Source organism: Moschus berezovskii, chromosome 11 (assembly GCF_049115385.1).
Source record: "Moschus berezovskii isolate FMDL1 chromosome 11, NW_MosBer_1.0, whole genome shotgun sequence".
NCBI classification, from domain to species: domain Eukaryota; kingdom Metazoa; phylum Chordata; class Mammalia; order Artiodactyla; family Moschidae; genus Moschus; species Moschus berezovskii.
In genome coordinates, this window is record NC_142470.1 from 89,442,535 (window position 1) to 89,463,156 (window position 20,622).

The window sequence follows — 20,622 nt, forward strand, 5'->3', positions numbered from 1 at the left end:
CCTCCCAATCTCCCTCTTACCCTTGACCCCAAAGCCTGGATAAAGAACAAGCAATGGAATGGGAAAACATGTGGGTTAGTGGCTGAGGAAACAGACTAACCTGTAAGCAAATCAATGCCCACACTTACTCCTCGCGTCTAAAACCTTCCATCCTCCAGTTTCCAGGTTCCGACCTGGTCTCCCCTCACCGAGGCCTCTCCTTCTCCCAGCTCACGCCACGCTCGACCCATGGTTCCGCTCCTGTACTTGCGTAGTCAGAAGCCTTCAGTGACTCTTCATTTAACTGGTAAACTTGTCAGCCTAGCATTCAACACTCTCAAGTCCGCCGCATACCCTTATTCAAATGCAGTACTTCTCTTCATTCTCTTGATGCTAGCCACCTTCTCCAAACAGGCCCTCCCTCTGCTGCCTCTGCACTGCCTACTCTACTCCCTGCTGAACATCCCTTATCTAGCCTTCATCTCCCGCTGTCTGTCTAGATACCATCTGTCTTTCTAGATTACTTTAGATAATAACTCCTCTCTGAAACCCTCAACACCACACTTCTCTTAGGACACCTGGAGCAGAAGTGCTAAGGGCTTTTTAAAGAAAACTGATAAATAAAACAACAGCTTTATTGAGACACAATTCACATACTATAAAATTCACCCCTGTACAGTATACAATTCAATGGTATTTATATTCACAGGGTTGGGCTACCATTCAGTTCAGTTCAGCCGCTCAGTCGTGTCCTACTCTTTGCCACTACCTAGATTTAGAACATTTTCATCATCTCATAAAAACCCCTGTACTTCCCATTTCTCTTCTCCCAGCCTCTGGCAACCACGAGTCTTTATTCTTTCTCCATGGATCTTCCTATTCTGGTCAGCTCATATAAAAGGAATCATAGGCTAAGGGCTTTTTAACCTCCAACAAGAACCAACTTGTATTTGCAATCTGCCTGCAAATTCAAGCCTTTAATGTTATCCTCGGTATTAAGATAATCATCAATCAAGGTACCACATTAATAAATGTTTGCATAATGTAATCACAGCTGCAGCCAGGTAGGTTAGTGAAGCTTTTTTCCCTCTCTAGTAGGTAATGGATCCAGCTTAGTGGCAAGCACAAAGATGAACAGCACTCAGAAAAATCATCTAAGCCCCTAGAGGGCACTCCCTTCCTTAGGAGGCCTGCGTGGGCTGGTTCTCTGGGCTGAAAGGCAGTGCACACTCTGGCCTTCCCTTTGTGTCGTTTACTTCCTGATCTACACAGACACTCCCAGGCAGGCCGGAGCCCCAGCACAACTTTTGAGGTGCTCCCAAGTCAAGTCTCTACTTATCTTCTAGCTTCCATATTCTGTGACGTGTGGAGGAAACAGTAGAATATGCCTGCACACATATGTGACACAGTGTATGCACATATGTGACACACATATATGCAGACAGTGACAATGGCAATCTGCGATCACTGAATCCTCCTTCCCTACCCCCATCACTCAGTGCCACAGCTCAGCCAACCTTGCTGTCTCAAATGCCTGCCTCTCTTTCTCCCCAGGCAAATTCCATGCAGCCTTAAGGCTGCCCGCTCGCTCCACAAGGCCCTCTCTCATCAAATAAGCAACCAGGATTAGTTAGCTCTCTCTCCTGGTACAGAGCTGCTCCTTGTACAAAATCAAAACCCTACTGTTTCTCCTGTGAATTCCCCTCGTGCAGGGACATGTCTTATTTGTCTTGTAATGAAAAAAATGAATGATATAAAGACATCCAAACAATAACCTGGAATAAGATTTTTTTTTCATGGCTAGTAAGTCAGAGGTTAGACCATGTATTGTTTTTAAAATTTTTATTTTTTTATAAATTTTAGACACAGAGATACTCAGTGCAGTGCTTTTCAAAACCAGTGTGTGGAGGGAAAGGCTATGGAATTTGTTTAGAATGCAGATTCCAGGGTACAATTGTCAAGGACTGTTTCTCTGAGAGTCTGTCTGGGGCAGGGCTCTAGAAGCTGCCTGGATAATAAGATCTCCAGGAGATTCCACTGGGAATCTGGGGCCCACTTTCTGAACAATTTGCTCCTAAAGGAAGTGATGCTGAAGTTGAAGCCACCTGATGCCGAAGAGCTGACTCACTGGAAAAGACCCTGATGCTAGGAAAGACTGAAGGCAGAAGAAGGCGACGACACAGGATGAGATGATTGGACGGCATCACCAACTCAATGGACGTGAGTTTGAGCAAACTCTGGGAGACGGTGAAGGACAGGGAAGCCTGGCGTGCTGCAGTCCACACAGTGGCAGAGAGTCAGACATGACCAAGTGACTGGATGACAACAAAGGCACAGTGTCTCAAAAATGTAGGTTGCACTTCCCAGTGGCAAAAGCCATGTACAACCAGTTTTGTCATTTTACTGAGTAGTATATTTTAATCAGCAGCACATGCTCTCGATCACTTACTAAGTCTCCTTCCTGCCTGAACATAGCTAGCCTATGAGTTAAGAGACGTGGAATGAAGAAAAGAATAACTGAATTCACTATCCAATACCATCACCCATCAGGAAGTGGATGACTGCTAGCCAGCCACTTAAACTTGGGATGCTCAGTTTTCTCCTCCTTAAAACGAGACGGTTGGACCTTCATGAGCTTTCTTCTAACTATAAAATCCCAGGATTCCAACACTGTCATTCCCATCCCAGTCTCATCCTGCTCATCCCTGTCTGCAGCTTCTCCTTGTCTGCACCTCATCCTTGAAGCACATCAAAGTCTATCCCTTCCCCCTTCCCCCACTCCCCAAGCACCTCAACCTTCAGGCCTGGCTCATGATGGGCCTGGTCTCTTTCTTTTTCACCCAAGGAGAATGCAGGAAAAGGAACGATACATTCAATGCTGGCATTTCCGTATTACCAGGCATGTCTTCATAGCTACATTGAAGAATCAACAGTCGGTTTCACCACAATGATGACAGAAACTGTAAAGGATGCTAAGCCACAGGGAGATGGCAGAAGGCGCTGCGGGGAGAAAGATCCTCTTGGCCCCTCCTCCCACCGCTCAACAAAGCGGCACTCTATCAGACTCCTCGTTGTCCCCGAGCAGATCCTCACTCCTTCCTGTTCCTGGAGCAAACACCACTTATTGAGGCCCCTGCAAACATGTCTCCCAACCCTGGATGCATTCCACATCCAAGCTGAGTGCTGAGCCCTTGGCAAGGAGAAAATCAGTGTCTATAAATAAAAAATGACTCTATTTAGGTGGGAGGCAGTGCTCTCTTTACACAGGAAACAAGAATAAATGTGGAATTAAAAGGGCAAAGCACGTGTACCACTAGGATTCCACACACCATAAAAATAAAATAACTGTCAGTAATGGAAGTTGTAATGACACATAAAACATATTCCTAGTCTATAAAGAGTAGTTTTAACTTTAATTAAATCTGATCTATCTACTATCTTTCTACTGGTTAAATTTCTAACCTCTTTCTAGCTATGAGTAAGTTCTGTGTTGCTTGTTTTTTTTTGTTTTTGTTTTTAAAGAAGGCTGCAAATAAAACCTCCAAAAACAAATGAGTTTCCCAGCTGAGGGCCTGCCTAACCTGATAGAAAACTGCCCTCCCTGTGTAAATTTCTCACCATGTTTCTCCTGCTTCATCTGAAAGATTTACTACTAAGTGACAACCCCCACCCCATGCCATCCCCAGCCCATTCCTCCACCATCTCTTTCATTTCTACCACCCAGGAGGTTCAGCACGTCCCTTAGCCGTAGCAACAAGCACAGGGCCTGGCTCCAAGGACCACACATCTCCTCCCAGAGGCCTCCTCACTCCTCTTTTCACCTGTAAAACCAGAAACCCCATGTTCTGCATCACTTTCCCTTCAAAGACAACAGTAAAATCACTCTGTGCTTTTTGGTCGTTGCTGTGTTTTGCATTTTTCTGTGGGGAGCAGCAGAAGGATGTGCTTCAGTAAAGGGACAGTATCAACGGAGGGCAAACAGAGAAAACAGTCCTCAGGACTTCCCGCTACACGGTATTAATAACAACAGTAAAGTCCACTGTAAGCCCTTAATGACACAGGCATTTGACCACCCTCTTCCTAACTTTATCAAGGGGCCAATGATTATGGCTGGATTCTCAATGCTGGCCTGTGGCTCAAGGAACTTAACTGTAGGTGCTAAGTTTGAGAGAAAAGTGCTATAAATCGTAAGACAATAGGAGCTGTGGGCTCACACCATTCCTAGAAATCACCTTCCACAGCCAAGCCCCACAGTAAGCAGGTGAGGTCAGGAGAAAGCCAGTGTACATTGCACAGGTCCTCTATCCCACACGACTGTTTAAACAAGAGAGTTGGGACTGTTCCCAAGAGTCTCCTCCTGGCAGCGGGGGAACCAGAGGCACAGACACACAGCTGGGAAGCGCCCCCAGGGCCCATGCCCCTGTTGAAACACGAGACCTCGGATCTGGTGGGGGTCCTGAACTGAACTCAGTGGGGTCCAACAACCTGATAACTACCACAACCCCGGACAAGAAGCTCTCTGCCTTCACCTCCCCAGGCCCGGAGCAAGACCCTGGTATGTGCTTCCACGGCGGGCAGGACGGCGGCAGAGAGGGGGCAGGAGTGAGAGGTGCATGGAGAGCCAGGCAGGAGGAGGGGATGCGTCGCACCCTGGGAAGGAAGAGTGGGTCTGGTGCGGACAGTGTGTTCTAATAAAGCAACATCAGGTGTTCCCAGTTCAGGGCTGGATTTGCCGACTGCCTTAGAAATGGATGCTTCAGGACGTGGGAGCAGCTTGCTGGTGAACATGCCGTGATCCTAGAACTCTCTGCCGGGTAGGTGCGTGCAGCAGGCACTCAGCTGGGTGGGCTCTGGATACACAGGGCCTGGTGCTTTGTTCAAGAAGTATGGTTTAGGGAGGTATCAGGTATATATAAACAAACCAGAGCACAAGCAGATGGGGACCATTCTGCCTCCTCCCTGTATCACGTGAAGAACAAACATCAACATCAGGACTATTTGGAAATGTGGAGACCCTCCACCGCCTGGGCTGCTAACGCTTCTGTAGGCTCTCAGAGCTGCTTGCAGCCTGAGCTGGCGCTGAAAGAGCCGACTTTGAGCACGCGTCACCTGGATCCCTTGGGGCTGTCGATTCCCAGACCTCTCATCCTTGTCATCAGTGTAAAGTGCAAGGTCCTCTGGTCTCCCATCCTCAAGGGAACGCACATCTTCAGAGACTGCCCTGCTTCCCAGGGACTCATCCTTTCGTACCCACTGCTGTGCCCCCTACCCGCACCCTTTCCTCTCCCAGAGTCCGATCATCACAAAGTGCACCATCAAATCTGTTCTAACCCTTACCTGGCTCAAATGAAACTATTACTTCCTTAAGGTGAGACCATGAACTCACCTTTCCCCTGGACTTGTTCTTCAGTGACTACAGGCCAGCCCTATGCTGCTGTTTTCCTCCCTCAAGCCTCCATGCAAGCCCCTCAGGCCCCCTGGGGCCTTATCTCCTGCCCATTTCCTACAGAGGGGTGGAGGTTCAGAGAATGTGCTCCGACATGCAGGAATCTTAGGTGTGAGTTCTGGCCACGTGGGAGCTGTATGACCTTGGGCCCCCCATCAGCTCTCTCAAGCTCACTTGTTCCACATGTAGGACAAGGATGATTCAAGCTTCCCTACTGCATGGGATTGCGACGTGGATTCAATATACTGATGTGTGAAAAGTAACCAGCACACTGCCTGGAACATAGAAGCACTCAACATCTGTGAACTGTTTCGTATCACTATCATTTGGAAGCTTCCAGGTCTATGTGGAGGACGCCTTTTCACCATCCTGACTCCCTCACCTGATCTTTTGGACTCCAGTCACCCTTGCTGCCCCTTCACTTCAGCCATCTGCTTTCACCAGCCACAGTTCTCTCAAACGTCAAATCAGACTTGCTACAATCCACAACACTGGGGGTTGATTTTGGCATTTCCAGGATAATGGTTCATTTTTCCTTTCCATTGTCTCAGGCCCAGGCTCCCACCACACTGACTCCTCAACCTTACTGAGACTTCTACTCCTAAATGGTTCCCTTTTATTCTAAGCCTGGGCCTCATCTGATGGTACCTCCTTCACAAAAAACAGCCCCCAAACCCATGGCATTTTACCTGAGCCACCAGTTTCATGATACTTCTAAATTCCATGCCCCTTTAACCTCCATCCATATCTTGTCCCTTGACATCAACCCCAAGTCAGATACACCCTGAAATGGCAAACGTGACTGTCTTCTTTCAAAGAGCGGAAGGGTGTTGTGGACAACTCTAGAGGGTCTGTGCCCTCTGAGGGGGCTTCACTATTCTGCATCTTCAACCCTGTTCTGCATCTTCAACCCTGGAGTCCCTCATGTGTCTGAAGACCTCCATTCAACCCTTAGGATCATTCTTCCAACTGCAGGCACAAAGAGCCGATGCCGTGTGTATGTGTGTGTATGAGCAGGGTAGTGAGAGTGGGCACAGATGGGAAGTGTTCATGCCACATGGGGAAGAGAGGGTGGAGGGAAAGACATTCCTGGAAGAGGGAAGAAACTACTCACATTTACAGAGGCAAGAAAGAACAGTGTATTTAGGCTGGAGCAAATGGTTCAAGTCATCAGGAGGATATTGTATGCTGGGCTGGAGAACTGGGGGATATTGTGGCGGAAACTTGCGGGAGACATGAACTAGTGAGATAGGTCAGAGCTGGGTAACAAGGGGCCTGGTGTACCATACTAAGAAGTACCTTTAATTGAAAACAGTAAGAAAGTAAAAAGTATCTAGATCTACTGATGTAGTTTTGCAAAAGGGACGATTATCAAAGGATAAAAAACCAACAACATGGGCATGAATTCCATTTTTCTTGAATCATCAAGTGTGCTGTGTGCTCAGTAGCTCAGTTGTGTCCGACTCTTTGCGACCCCATGAACTGCAGCCCGCCAGGCTCCTCTGTCTGTGGAATTCTCCAGGCAAGAATCCTGGGGTAGGTTGCCATTTCTTACTTCAGGGGATCTTCCTGACCCAGGGATCGAGCCTGCATCTCTTTGCGTTTCCTGAACTAGCAGCAGCAGCAGCACTACCTGCATGGCTGGGATCAGTGCTAATTTTTTAAAAATACTTAATTTGAGAATAATTACAATATTGTTGTGGTTTTTGCCCTACATCGACATGAATCAGCCATGGATGCACATGTGTCTCCCCATCCTGAACCTCCCTCCCCGCCCCATCACTCTGTCCCAGAGCACCGGCTTTGAGTGCACTGAACTTGCACTGGTCATTATTTTCCATATGGTAATATACATGTTTCGGTGCTATTCTCTCATATCATCCCACCCTCACCTTCTCCCACGTAGTCCAAAGTCTGGTCTTTACATCTGTGTCTCTTTTACTGCCTTGCATATAGGATCGTTGTCACTGTCTTTCTAAATTCCATATATATGTATTAATACACTGTATTGGTGTTTTTTAAGTTGCAAGACACATTAAAAATATAAAAATCGATGACCACAAGAGCCTATAATGCCCTTTCCTCTTTCTCCATCTGGTGAACTCTGATTCATTCTTAAAGACTGAGCTCAAAAGTCAAATCCAACAGTCAAATTCCAAATCAAAATCAGTATCTCTTTATAAGCTTACTGTTTTTTGCACAATTCTACTTCTAAAGCATGTAGCACTTTAAATTGCTCCAATTATCTACATCTGTCTTCCCTTTAGACTGTAAGCTCCTTGATATCAGTCTCTACGTCTTATTCCTATAAGGTTAGCAAAACATCCAGCACATGATAAACATTCAAATATTTGTTCTCCACACAGACTAAAAACATTATGGGATTCTGATGCTAGGACTTACTACAGCTTAACTACTATAAATTTAACTAAAAGTGTATACTGGGTATTACCTGTGATAGACAATGATGAGATTGAGACTTACAAGGTGCATCCTTATCCTCAAAAAAGTACACAATCTAACATCTTAGGAAGTGTCATAAGAGTCTTCAAGAATCCATGATCTAGTTAATGGAGATCAAAGTACTCCATCCTCTTATCACAAGAGCCATAGCATACAACAAAGGCAAAATCAGGAAAGGATCATTTAAAATGTACTTGTCTGTGTGATAATACATTCACAACAGACTGAGCAAAAGTCCAAAAGAAACCAGTTATCTCTACCTTCAGGGATGCAGTCAAGCAGTTAAATGTCTGCTAAGCTAATATAACTCTCAACCCTCTGCAAACTGTGTCTACACAATGATGAGTCTTATCACCTACAGCCCATGTAAAGGTGCAATGAAGAGTAAAATACAGTTCACAGTACTGGGTGCTGCTTTTGGTGTTTCTAGAAGAGGGAGGATTTTAACAGGTTAGATTTGCTTGTTAATTTCATAAGTAACTTCATAAAACATTTCTGCAGAACTGTCTGGAGCTATTCTTCCAATAGGCTGAGTCATGATGATGATGATGATGATATCAAATGAGAGTGGGTGGGGAAAGCCCTCTGAGATTCCATATTATCCAGGCTGTGGATTCGTCTTTCCATTTTTAACGAAAGTCTTATGGAATTCAGCTGAGTGACTTTCAGTGACAGTCAGAGGGCCATGTATTTATCACCTGGCGATGGCCAGTCTCCCTCATATCAAACTGAAAGCCCCTGAGTGACAGCCTAAAGCTTTTTGTTTCAGGAGTGAAACAAGTACAAAATAAGAACAGACACTGGTCAAATGCAACACTAAAGGCATAAGACACTAGTACAGGAAGTGCAGGGTTACACATCTGAAGTGAATTATTGACAAATTAAACTCTCTATTAGGGAGATAGTTCATCTCCAATAGGCAAGGGTTTTACTTCGAGGAAAGCATATTTTCTTCATTCTGGGGACAAGTCCAATAATAACATGGAATTCCTACAATTATTTTGTTTTACAAACATCAGAGTTTAATATAGACTCTGGCTTTTTTAGTCATGAGTTGACTTGCTCCTTTGGGCCAAAAATTACTGTGACAGAGGGCAAGAGAATAGAAGTTCTTTTCTTAGTTGAGAAAGAAGGGCTTCAAATATATTTCCAAATTTTCCTGCATGTATTTAAAAACAGAATGCTGCATGACAGCGTGTCAAGAGTCAGGAATGTTTTAAATCTGCTCTATGCTAATGCATATTTTACATACTGTATAAGTTAATTTTATTTATCCCCCAAAGCAGCTGGATAAATTATTCAAATGAAAGGGAACAAACAAAATATGAACTGAATTAGAGAAATCTGTCTACTAATAGATTGATCTAAAATAAAAAAACTGTTATTAAGTGCCATCTTCTTCAAGACAAGGTCTTGGGAACAGATGGACATGATAATTAATTACAAGACTTTAATTCGATCAAGTCCTTTTGAAAATGAAAATTCAGGGATAATTCTCACTAGTTAGTTTCAGTAAGCATCATACAAGCAACTTAATTACCCAGCACACTATTAGGCGCACAGGGATCTACAGAAACTGTTATTGGATGATCTAAAACTTAACACTGTCTCAGGGGACTCAGAGGGGCTCCCTAAGCTTTGAGAAGGAACCTGGCTTTTCTGAGCCACCTGCAGGAAGTTTCTGGCTTTGACTTCCCTGTCTGGTTGGGCTGATGTGCCTGTGATGAGTCCTGTCCTCCATGTTTCTGACCCTTGTGTAATCATCCCGCCTACCCGCTGGTCCCCAGCACCCTCTTAAAGACACCATCCAGCTGAAGACAGGCTGAGGTTCTAGAGTCAAGACTTGACTGGGGAGCTCTAGAAAACTGAACCACCCAAGTGCACGTGTAGGAACCAAGAGAAAGTTAAGGTATTTCTGACACTGACCCTCTAAGACTATTACTCAGCTGTGTCCGACTCTGCGACTCCATGAACTGTAGCCTGCCAGGCTCCTCTGTCTGTGGGATTTTCCAGGCAAGAATACTGGAGTAGATTGCCATTTCCTTCTCCAATTATTCAAAAGTGGACAGATGTTAAATGATGCAGAAGAGTGAGATGCGACTTCTCTATAAGCTGGGACCTGTAGATTCCAAGCTTGGAAACTACAGGCAAGTATGGAGGGATACGAAAAAAGATCATCAGTGATTCTGTCTGTGTGTATGCTTTTTGAGGTCCTTGATTTTGTAGTTTGGATTTAAGGCTTGCCTAGTCTGGATTTAAAGCTTGCTGTTTGCTTTATTGCTTTTTCTTAAATGCAGTTTTCATTATTTGGTAGAAATCCAGTCTATGACTTGACTCTTTCCTGGAAGGCAGATTACCTGTGTGTGTGTGTGTGTTCCTTTCTTACTACCTTTCAAAGGTCTGAAATTTTTCTGAGATGGGTGGAGGTGGTATTTGTGAGGTGTTGAGTTCCTTCAAGCCTAAGCCTTATCTTATTCATCACCACACCCCATACCAATCCCAGTATTCTCTGTCTTCCATGAGAATCTCAATGAGTCTTGGCTATTTAACTGAGCACTTCCAAATCTGCACCTTGTTTTCGCTCACTGCAGCTTTGTGGTTAGATTAAATTTTGATGTAACTCAAGCACTTCTGAAGGGAAAGAACAACCTGCCAAAGATTCCATTCTGCTGGCTTCATCCAGGATGAGTCAATTTCAGGCTGTAAATTCTGAAACCCCAGAAAGCTTCTTTTCTAAATATCTACAACCAGTCACAAAAACCAGTGTGCAGCAATCTCCAAGACTCTATTATCATAATACAATACCAACAAGGCAAACTTTCTTGAGAGTCCAAAGAGATCAGGATGGAGCAAAGAGAACTAAGCACCCTGGATTTTCACCTTGAAGCAGCAGCATATGACTATTTAGATGCTGTAGTAAAATTCATGACCTTCATTCTGGCCATTGGCTGTATATCTGATGTATCTTTCTTATACAACAGGGTTGGGCATCCTTCTTTTTATCTTATTTCCCTTCCTGGAATTACAGTATTTGGAGCTTTACGATATGACAGGGTATGAGTGAGAAACTGTCTTCTAAGGTCAAAGTCTTATGAGACAGAAATAAAACTGAGGCTCAAAAAAAGAAAAGGGACTGTAACTCAATAGACCATTTTTTACTTGAAGAGACATAGAGGAAAAATGGTCTAATCATAAAGCTAGAGAATCTAAAACTCCCACACAAATATAATGCTTTGTGTGTGTATACACAACTTAGTGTGAAATACAGAAAAATGCAATAAAAATATGGAGAACCTGGATACAGAGGTGTAACAGGGAAGAGAGACAGAGACGGACTTTACCTTAAAGAGCGCGGGGCAGCAATAGCTGAGGGCAAACAGGTACGAACACGGCTGTGGAAGCCAGTTGGCAGCCATGTACAGGTTGATGGAGCTCACACCGGTGAGCCTGAGGGGCCATAACGATGCTACACACATCACCCTCCCCACACTGCACACATCAAGGCAGGCTGACAGGCAGGGATGTCCACATTCTATTAGAAAGCAGTTTAATAGAGTAAATCCTTATCTTACGGATTCAGCCTTTGGCCAGACAGTGTCTGTTCCTGCTATATAAGGGGCTATCTATTTATAGATGTAAAAAAAGAAAAAGCAACTAGTGATATCCAGCTAGCCATTAACCAACAAGCAATCTCTTTTGTTGGATTACCACTCAGCCTTCACAATTCAACCAGTTTCTGATTATCCTGGTTTAAATGATTAGTCTATAACATTTTTACTAGACTAATAATTTATTTCATTTTGCCTTACCTAATTTTTTTAATAAAATAAAAAGTAACTGTAATTCTTGCATGACTTCCTTTGGACTTTACCCCCTTCCTATCATGATGAAAACCATCTCTCTCACTCTTTCATTGTCTTCTGACTCTTGGGATTTTCTAAAAATTTTCCTTGTCTTCTTTCCCAAAAGTCTCTGATCACCAGAAGGTTGGGTTTCTTTTTACCCCCATTCTAAAGAGTTTGGGAGAAGTCCAAGAGTTTAAAGGTAGAATTTACTTTTGAGATCATTAAATCCCTCCTCATGTCCTCCTCTCTCAGGTAGGAAAACAGACCCAGATGATGTTGGGAGGCTTATCCAGATTCATGCATAAGTGGACATGGATTCTAGAACTCAGATCTAGACACGGGCTCTCTCTGCTCGGCACCAGGTCATGTGTGGAGGAGTGTTCTTTAGCTGTCTACTGATATGTACACATTTGCTCACAGACTACAATGGAAAGGAAAGGGTAGCACATGGAGCAAGTGAGCTCAGGGCCACAGGGGCCCAGTGCTGCCCTGTGACTCATGCTCACAAAGCCATGCTCTGCTACTCAGCAGGCAGGACCCTGCCTGAAAGCAAAGAGCCATACAACCTATCTCCTGGGTGGGTGGGGGAACACTGGGATTCAGGCTCAGCTGCATTTTCACTGGAACTGTACTCAGAATCTAACGTGCTCAAGACATTCTGTTAAGCTTTCCAGTGAAAACCAAAGTCATGTATTAGTCAACACTGTAACTAACAGATAATCTAAAATCTTTAATTACTTTGGACTAAGTAATTCTTAGTCCAATGCTTCCAAATGTTGATTTAAAAATAAGACAGGATTTTCAGTATAGAGTCTCAGAAAGCAAGTGATATAAATGTTCCGGATATAGGCTCTGGAAGAGAATCAGACGCTTTAGTCAGAGAGAGGCTGGAGCCAGGAGGGAGCTTGGGAACCTGGCGTGATACACTGCACACAACCCAGGAGAAACTCTATTTTAAGTTTTTGAACATTATAAACAATGACTTCATTTATTTCCACCTCAAAATAACTGGATTGGGTTTTTCTCAATAACTATTAGGGAATGCATATTTAGAGACAGAAATTGATAACAGAACGTTTCAGAACAAAAAGTTTGGGACAAATCTCATTAAAATAAGTTTAGAATGGCTGACTGTAAATGACATATTACATTCATTCATCTTCTTAATAAAAACATAAGAGAGTCACATAACATAGCAGAAGAGGCATAATGATGTTAAAAAACTCACAATGTACAGTACGGAAAAAGGAAAGACAGGAGAGGTATTACTTTTTAGATTTTTAACTAGTTAACTTCTCTCCTGTGAACCTGTACCTAAAAATCCTGGTGAAAAATTACAGGGGCAAAGGAAAAACTGTAAAATGAGGCATGCACACTGGGGACAGCAAAGAATACGGAGCATAGAGGAAAAAAATCATGATCTAGGAGCTTTCTCCTTAAGACAGTCTAAGCTGGCTGACACAGGAGGGCATGGGATGCACAGAGGCACAGCCCAGACTGGCTCCACACTCCAGGCACACCTGGTGGGCCCAGTTCTCTCAGACAATCATTCTGTAGTCAACCAGTCTGGAAGGGAATTACCATGTATTGGGTTGGCCAAAAAATTCTTTCAGATTTTTCTGTTAGATGTAAGATGTTTTAAAAATTGACCCGGTTTTATCAGGCAGATCTTGTGGTGTCCAAAAATGGTATTTCCTATTATGTGATGGGGCAGAACTAAGTTTAACTAGGCAGTCACAACATTCCGCAAGGAGAGGAGTTAAAAATAATGATCAGCTAAATGAGGCTTAAAGTTTAGGCAGTGCTCAGAGGCTTCTAATCATGTATCTACTCCCAGGTAAACGGCTGACTGGCCAGGGAAGGAAGAAACAAGAAGGGAGTGGCTGGGAGAAAGGAGGCCATGAGCCCCAGGCCAGAAGGACACTGGTCTTTGGAAAAGAAAGTCACAGAGCTGTAGCACTCCACCAACTCTCCACCATCAGAGAAGGAAAACTAAAGGAGTCCCTATTGTGGTGACATGTATGTTATGGTGACTTAAAAATGGCCTCAAATTCTTTGCAGTTTCTCCCAGTTAGAGGCAGAATCCACTGCTCCATTCTTTAAACCAAGGCTCACCCTGTGAACTGCTTATACTAGTAGAATGTAGTGGAGGTCATGCTGCGTGACTTCCATGCTGGTCTCTTTTTAAAGCTTTGCTACTACCTCCCTTGTTTCTGCCATCATATGAAGAAGCCAGGATGAAGGACCACACAGGGGGCGACAGGCCCTTCTGGTCCACACATGTGAATGACACTGCCTTGGAGCATCCAGCCCCAGACGAGCCACCAGCAAGCTGCAGAAGAACCTCCCAGTTAACACACCAAGGCATAATAAATAATAAATCTTCACTGTTTTAAGCAATTACTTTTGAGGGTGGCTTGTTACACAGCAGTGAGTAACTAAAACATATGTATATTGTATTAATATGTACTATAATGTTATAAACAAATACGATGGTTATTAACTCATATTCATTGATGTGTTTCCTGAGCTTTACAACAACAACAAAGTATTGTTTTTTTTTTTTTTTTTTTAATGCAGTGGAGAGTACAGGGCTTTAAATCAAAGAACTTGGGCTAAAGACTTGGACCTGCTCAGTCCCCTGTACCAAACGACGCTTGTGATCTTGCACAAGTCACTTATTCTCTCGACCTCTGTTTTCATATCTGTAAATTCCTCATGGAGTCAGAAAGACAAAATGAGGACAGCAAAAGTTAAAAAAAAAAAGGGCTTTGTAAACGGCAAGGCACATTTTAAGTTAAGCTATCATTATTACTGCACGCAGATGTTACTTAAAGACTTTCCTGTTTTTCCCTTCCTTGCAAAGACATCATTTGATCAATGCATCTGACACGGCTTTCTTTTTCTAAGTTTTCTTTCTCATGGAGGCACTGGCAAGTATATCTGCGCACATGTACAAACGGCCTTATGAACCATGAAGTGTTGTGAGCTCCATGGATAGTCCCGTTTTTCCTTTTTGTAACCACGCAGGGTTCAGGACTAGAGCCACTATGACTCATTCCTTCCTACTATCTCCTGACAGGTATGATGAGCTGCCATTTACCTCACAATGTACTCAAGCTCCAACAGAACAGAAAAGGATGAAAAGTACCAGCAAGGTGCTTGAAGCCTAAACCAAGCTGAGGGAAGGAAGAATTAATCATGATAATTATATCACACAGAAGAACGATGTCTAAACAGGATGAAAGTGAAAGTTGCTTAGCTGTGTCTGACTCTTTGCAACCCCATGGACCGTATAGTCCATGGAATTCTCCAGGCCAGAATACTGAGTGGGTAGCTGTTCCCTTCTCCAGGGGATGTTCCCAACCGAGGGATCGAACCCAGGTCTCCTGCATGGCAGGCGGATTCTTTACCAGTCGAGCTACCAGGAAAGCCCTAAATAGGATGAAGTTCAAAAGAAAAGACAGAAAAAGAGGTGACAATGGAGAATGGGGCATTAAGAAAATGCAGAGATGGAGCAAGGAGAGCAGGACTAACCTATCCTTGGAAAGGGCAGGGATGGGTGGGAGAAGCAGTACTTGGCAGGCATGGAAGTGGAAAAAACACCTGGAAGGGAGTGTCTTGTCACCTGGAAGAGCTCGGCTCAGCTCGTGTTCCATGAGTGAGGGAACAACTGAATGAAAAAATGAACTGAAAACAGGCAGCTCCAAAGAAGATTCGCAAAGTGAGCAAGGACTGAAGTAGGGCAGCCAGCGGCCTGCACGGGCCACAGTCTCACTGAGAGCGGCAACTCCATGCGGATGGGAACGGAGCTGGGAGGAGTTTATTCTTCAAGACGAGGGGAAACATGTCCACAAACTCCTCTTCTAGTCTATGCAAGTACAATAAATCCTACAGAAAAGGGGTCTGTGACTTCTGCCTAAGGTAGACCTCTCCTGCTAAAGCTTCCAATACTTTATACTCCATCCTGACTGTAAAGGGCTTCTACCCCAGAATTCTCCATATAATCAGTTCTGATCTCAAAAGGCTTTAACTTCTTAACAATGCTCTTTATAAATATGCTGGTAAAGGTCAAGTCATCATAACAGGGTTTTGCATATTCTAAAATGATCTTCTTTATATCTTATCATGGTCTCAAAGAGAAAACTTTTGATGTGGATCACACACAAGGAAAAAGTTATGTAGCCTTTTCCCCCTTAAAATATTATCACTATTACAACATATTAGGCTTTCTTTCTATTTCCACTTTCATGTGATTGTTTGGGTTTTTATTCTCCTGACAAAGAATGACCTGAATGCCATCCTCCTTAATAAGCAGGAAGCTCAATATGCTCAAGTCAAGTCATGATCTGAGTCTATTCTGCATTTACTGATTCATTTGAAATTAACGCATATGCAGAGGAAAAGAAAGAACACAATTCCTGACCTGTAGAAATGTCCTTTAGCTGGTGAGACAAGACTTTATCCATGTTAACAGTTACATAACAATGCAAGGAAGTATATGATTAATTGGCAACATGGACAGGATATGTTGGGAGCACCTAGGGAGCAAGCTGCGTGTTGGCTGCAGAACAAAGACCTCGTGGATAAAGTGGAATTTAACTGAGAGGTGAGCCCAGTGCTTGGAGCAGAGGATTTCTGCAGTACTAAGAACTGGCCGTAAAGGAGTTGGGGGAAAACTGCAAGGGTTTTATAGTGAGACAAGGAGGAGTATTACCACCTAATGGCAGAAAGATAACGTTTCTCTTCTGCAATATGTAAGTCGTCATGGCCAACAGTGGGCCTGTTCATTCATTCCTTCATAAATGTAGGTTCACATTTTATACCATATGGAAAGCTATAAAATACTCCCATCCCTTGAGAAGCACACAGAGTTTAAGAGAGACTGCCCCCCCAAAATCACTGATTTCAATGTATTATGAAAACTGCTATGATAAAGAGATACATGGGAATTATTATTAATTATTATTAATACATTATAAGAGTAGAGGAGACACACCTGTCATCTTTAGGGGCTGAAGACTGAAAAACACTTCAAAGAGAAGGAAATGCAGTCCTGAAAAAGGAGAAGCTTGTAGAAGGGGAAGGGCCCAAAGCCTGAGAGCATGACGGGGGAGGGCAGGGTGCAGGGGAGTTAGAGGGGCTATTTCAGGTGGGAACACAGGATGCACATGGACAAGGGGCAGCAGGGGAGGAAGGGTCACTGACTATTTAGAATACAGGAAACCGAAGATCTGTGAGAACTCCCTCCCTGCAAATAATTTACCGTGGGATTTCTGAACGGCTTTTCTCCATATTTCCAACTTCTACATTAGAGTCACCTTTAACTGACCACTCTTTGTTTCTGAATGCCAATGTAAAATTATGTCAACATATAATAACCATCCCAAGGTTTATGTTTACAGAACTCACAGAAGCACGGGGATAAAACAGAAGGCCTCTACTCGAACCTCCTTTCCAAAGTGATGTTTTTCCTAAGCATCTCTGGAAGGTGGCCATCCAGAGGGAGAGAAGGCTCTCCAGCCACAGGGAGCTCAGTTTATCGCTGGAAACAGCCCAGTTCATGACTGTACACCATTAGTTGTGAAAGATTATTTTTTCCTTAAATTGAGATTAAATATGTCTTCCTGTGGCTTCTATCCATTTTGACCCCCTACCGTGACTGAAAAATTAGCCTACTGTGCCTCCTACATGCAGATGGTGCTACATTATGTTCATAACAGTGCATTGAGACTTGTCCCTTTTCCTCTCTAAGGTCTTGTGAATCTCCAACTGGGTCAGTTTTGATTAAGTGGTCTAATATCATGTGCCACCTCTCTTTTCATGAAGACCCTGAAGGGACATCTGTCGCTGGTAGCAATGCTCCATTCTTTCTTTACTGATAAGTAAATATGTTTGTACAATACTTCAACCCTTTCCAAGCATTTCACATAAATTAGCACATTGTAATGTCATAAGAAAAGGCTGCACCACTGCATTTTAGTAGGTCACAAAAATCTTTGCATGTGTTTTATGATACACTATAAAGGACTGGGCAAGTCCTGTAAAATATGTCTGAGAGAATCCTATGGTTTCTCTCAGGACAATGATTAGGAAATGCCAAAGAATTAAAGCATTTTAAAAGAAGAAAGAAGAAACCAGTAAGAAGAACCAGTTCTGGATGTCTACTACTCCAACCACGGACAAATCACCAATACTTACCGTAACTAGAGACCACACACATTCCTATCTTAGCAAACCGTTTGTATCATCACAATTACTCATGCAACAGATCTAGATGCTAAGTGCCTGGCACTGGGACTGGGGGAGGAAGAGGCTAGACATGGGGTTAAGGAAGACACCATGTTAACTCTGGATATTAACTGTAGACCAGAAGTGGAAAGGAATGAGATGACTTGTCAGAATCATGACTTAGTGACCTGGGAAAGCTGGAGGGGAGGGCAACTCAGCAGGGGAAACAGCATGTAAACCCCCAGTTTCCAAGCTCGGTCTCTCCAGAAGCAAAGCACAAAGTGCCAGCTCTATGGTGGTCCTAGGAATCCCGGCGAGGGTGGGGTCTGGGCACCCCTGAGTTCTAGAGTCAGCCTAGTCCCACAGGGTTAAGGAGACGTCATGCTGCTAAGACTAAAATGACAGCAGTTTTCCCCCTATCAAGCCAAAGAGAGATTTGTTACTTCAGAAAGCAGTATAGAAATCTAAACTCATTGTGGCCTAGGCAAGTTATGGGTCTGGGCAGATGTGTAATAACAAACGTCCAGGATCCCTGAGGAGCAATTCGATGACGCATGCAGGGCTTCGTCCCATTGGACACAACAGTTAAACACCTTAAGATTCACTGTGGAGGATCAAACGACATGCTTACCGTGGATCCATACCTCGCTGCCTACCTGGCTACATACTGAGGGACACACGTGCCTGCACAGGACCCAGCCTAGAAAGTGCACAGGTGCCCCAGCCTGAGGACTCTCTAAAGATTAGGGACTTATCCTGAGGACACCTGCCTTTGACCCGTACGTGGAACTACCAAGTCACAGCAACAGTTAAGTGACTTCCCCACACAAACAGGAGGATCTTAGGGTTCCCTGGTCCTTGGGAAAAGCAAACTGCCTGCCTGAAATTGATTTTTAGAGGCAACCACACTGGACAGAGGAGAAAGCGTGATAAACAGACAACAGACCAACCTTGTTGGAAGAGTGCAGCAGCCGTCCGCTGTGAGTCTGACTTGGGTTTCGTAGCTGTCCAGGGGACACACGGTTTGCTGAAAGGAGGGGCACTCCACGGTGCTGCAGTCCACACTGAAAACTGGGGGCAGAGAGGCACGGGTCACCGTTACGTTCACTCGCACTGAACAGTCCCCACATGAAAGTCCTGGCTCTTGGAATGTTTGCAGTTTCCTTGTTTCCTGAAAACCCTGTCTTGGCACTGGCATTTTCATTTCAATCAATGCGAGAGAACTATAATATGACCCAAATTTTCTGTTCAAGAAAAGAAGGGAACAGGACACTGAAGAGTTAAGATGCAGACACAGAGAAAGACAAAGAGTTAGACCAATGGTGGTTCTGGGGATGGTGACGATCAGCCAGAGGAATTTCAGATGGAACAGTTCAAGAGATGAGCAAGGGATGGTGGGGCTTGAGCATTTAACTAGCAGTTAAAAGAAAAAAAATCTGACTAATGGTTAGAAACTTTCAAAGAGGCAATCACTCCAGTCCAGAGACCTATTCACAGACCACAATGCAGTCATAAGAACAAGGACGCTAGAAATGCCATAAAGCAAGGAACAGTTGGGACATGACAACAAAACAAATGTGGCAGAGAATTTGAGTAAATAGTCAAAGATGACTTAGCACATGCTATAAAGTCAGCTGAGGAATGGTGGGGAGCTGGCAAGAAGACAGACACGGGCTGAGTATTTCACTATAAGATGGCTGGTACTTTGATGCATATATTTATCTAAAAATAACTTTGTTTTATGTATGATGATTGTTTTTAAATGTAATACTTTAAAATGACAGATATATCTGCAAATGAAGATGATGACCTTCTCTGGGGGAATGAAGGAGGCAGCCATAGGACCATAAATTTTAACCCTACTGCCCCTATCAAGCAAACCTTGAAGGAAAAAAAAAAAATGAGGAGAAAAAGCCAGGATCCCTCTCTGAAGGTGCAAATGTACCAGTTGATTATCTGGTCCTCTGACTGGAGGGCAGAAGTCAGACTACCAGTAGCTCAAAGGAGCAGGTCTGCAGAGCTCATCAGCATCGCGTGTGTCGGGGGGTGGGGGTGGGGGGGATGGGAGGTGGTGGCTGGCTGCTGCTACCCTCTGATGCAAAGCAGCGAGGCTGCTGGGACCACACCTGTGCATACCTGGTTTGCACTCATAGAGGTCACAGCACTCTCCCGGCTTCCCTGAGGCTTTGGACACAAGGATGTTCAGGTATCCTGGCTGGCAGACTTTCCGCAGGCAGCCCGCGGGGTCACACACACAGCGGCTGGGGAGGGGGCAGCACTCCCCAGGGGGCGCGTAGCCCTCGATCAGAACGGAGTCTTCTGGACAACGTGGAGAGAACTGGACTTCACAGCGGGCCTTGGAGCAATCTGGCTTCTCTTCTGAATGGGAGAGAAAGAGTTTAGCACAGGCCCAAGGGGGCAGCGCGGAGCACTTTCCCCAGAAGTGCAGGCAGTCTTTATGATCTATCTAGGCAAGAGGAGGTGACATACAGATAACCAGCGAGAACCTCAAATGCAGCTGAGACTTTTGTGGGACTCTCTCCCGAGCAAGAGGTGGACACTGCCTCTCCCATTATCCTATCCCCCTTCCTTGTGCTGAACAACACATGGACCAGATGAAGAAAGAACAGGGGAAGATACGGACGTGCCATGGAGACT

At 44.3% G+C, this 20,622-nt stretch overlaps 1 protein-coding gene across 4 annotated transcripts in view; it reads right to left on the minus strand.

Moving 5' to 3' along the window:
* CRIM1 (cysteine rich transmembrane BMP regulator 1) overlaps window positions 1-20,622 on the minus strand; it is a 208,836-nt gene that overhangs the window by 94,086 nt on the left and 94,128 nt on the right. For all 4 annotated transcript variants that reach the window (XM_088841545.1, XM_055399525.2, XM_088841543.1 and 1 more), the window contains 2 exons: window positions 20,101-20,343; window positions 18,915-19,035 (listed from right to left, as the gene is read on the minus strand). In XM_088841545.1, coding sequence (XP_088697671.1) covers window positions 18,915-19,035; window positions 20,101-20,343 — 364 coding nt within the window. The remainder of the gene's footprint in view (window positions 1-18,914; window positions 19,036-20,100; window positions 20,344-20,622) is intronic.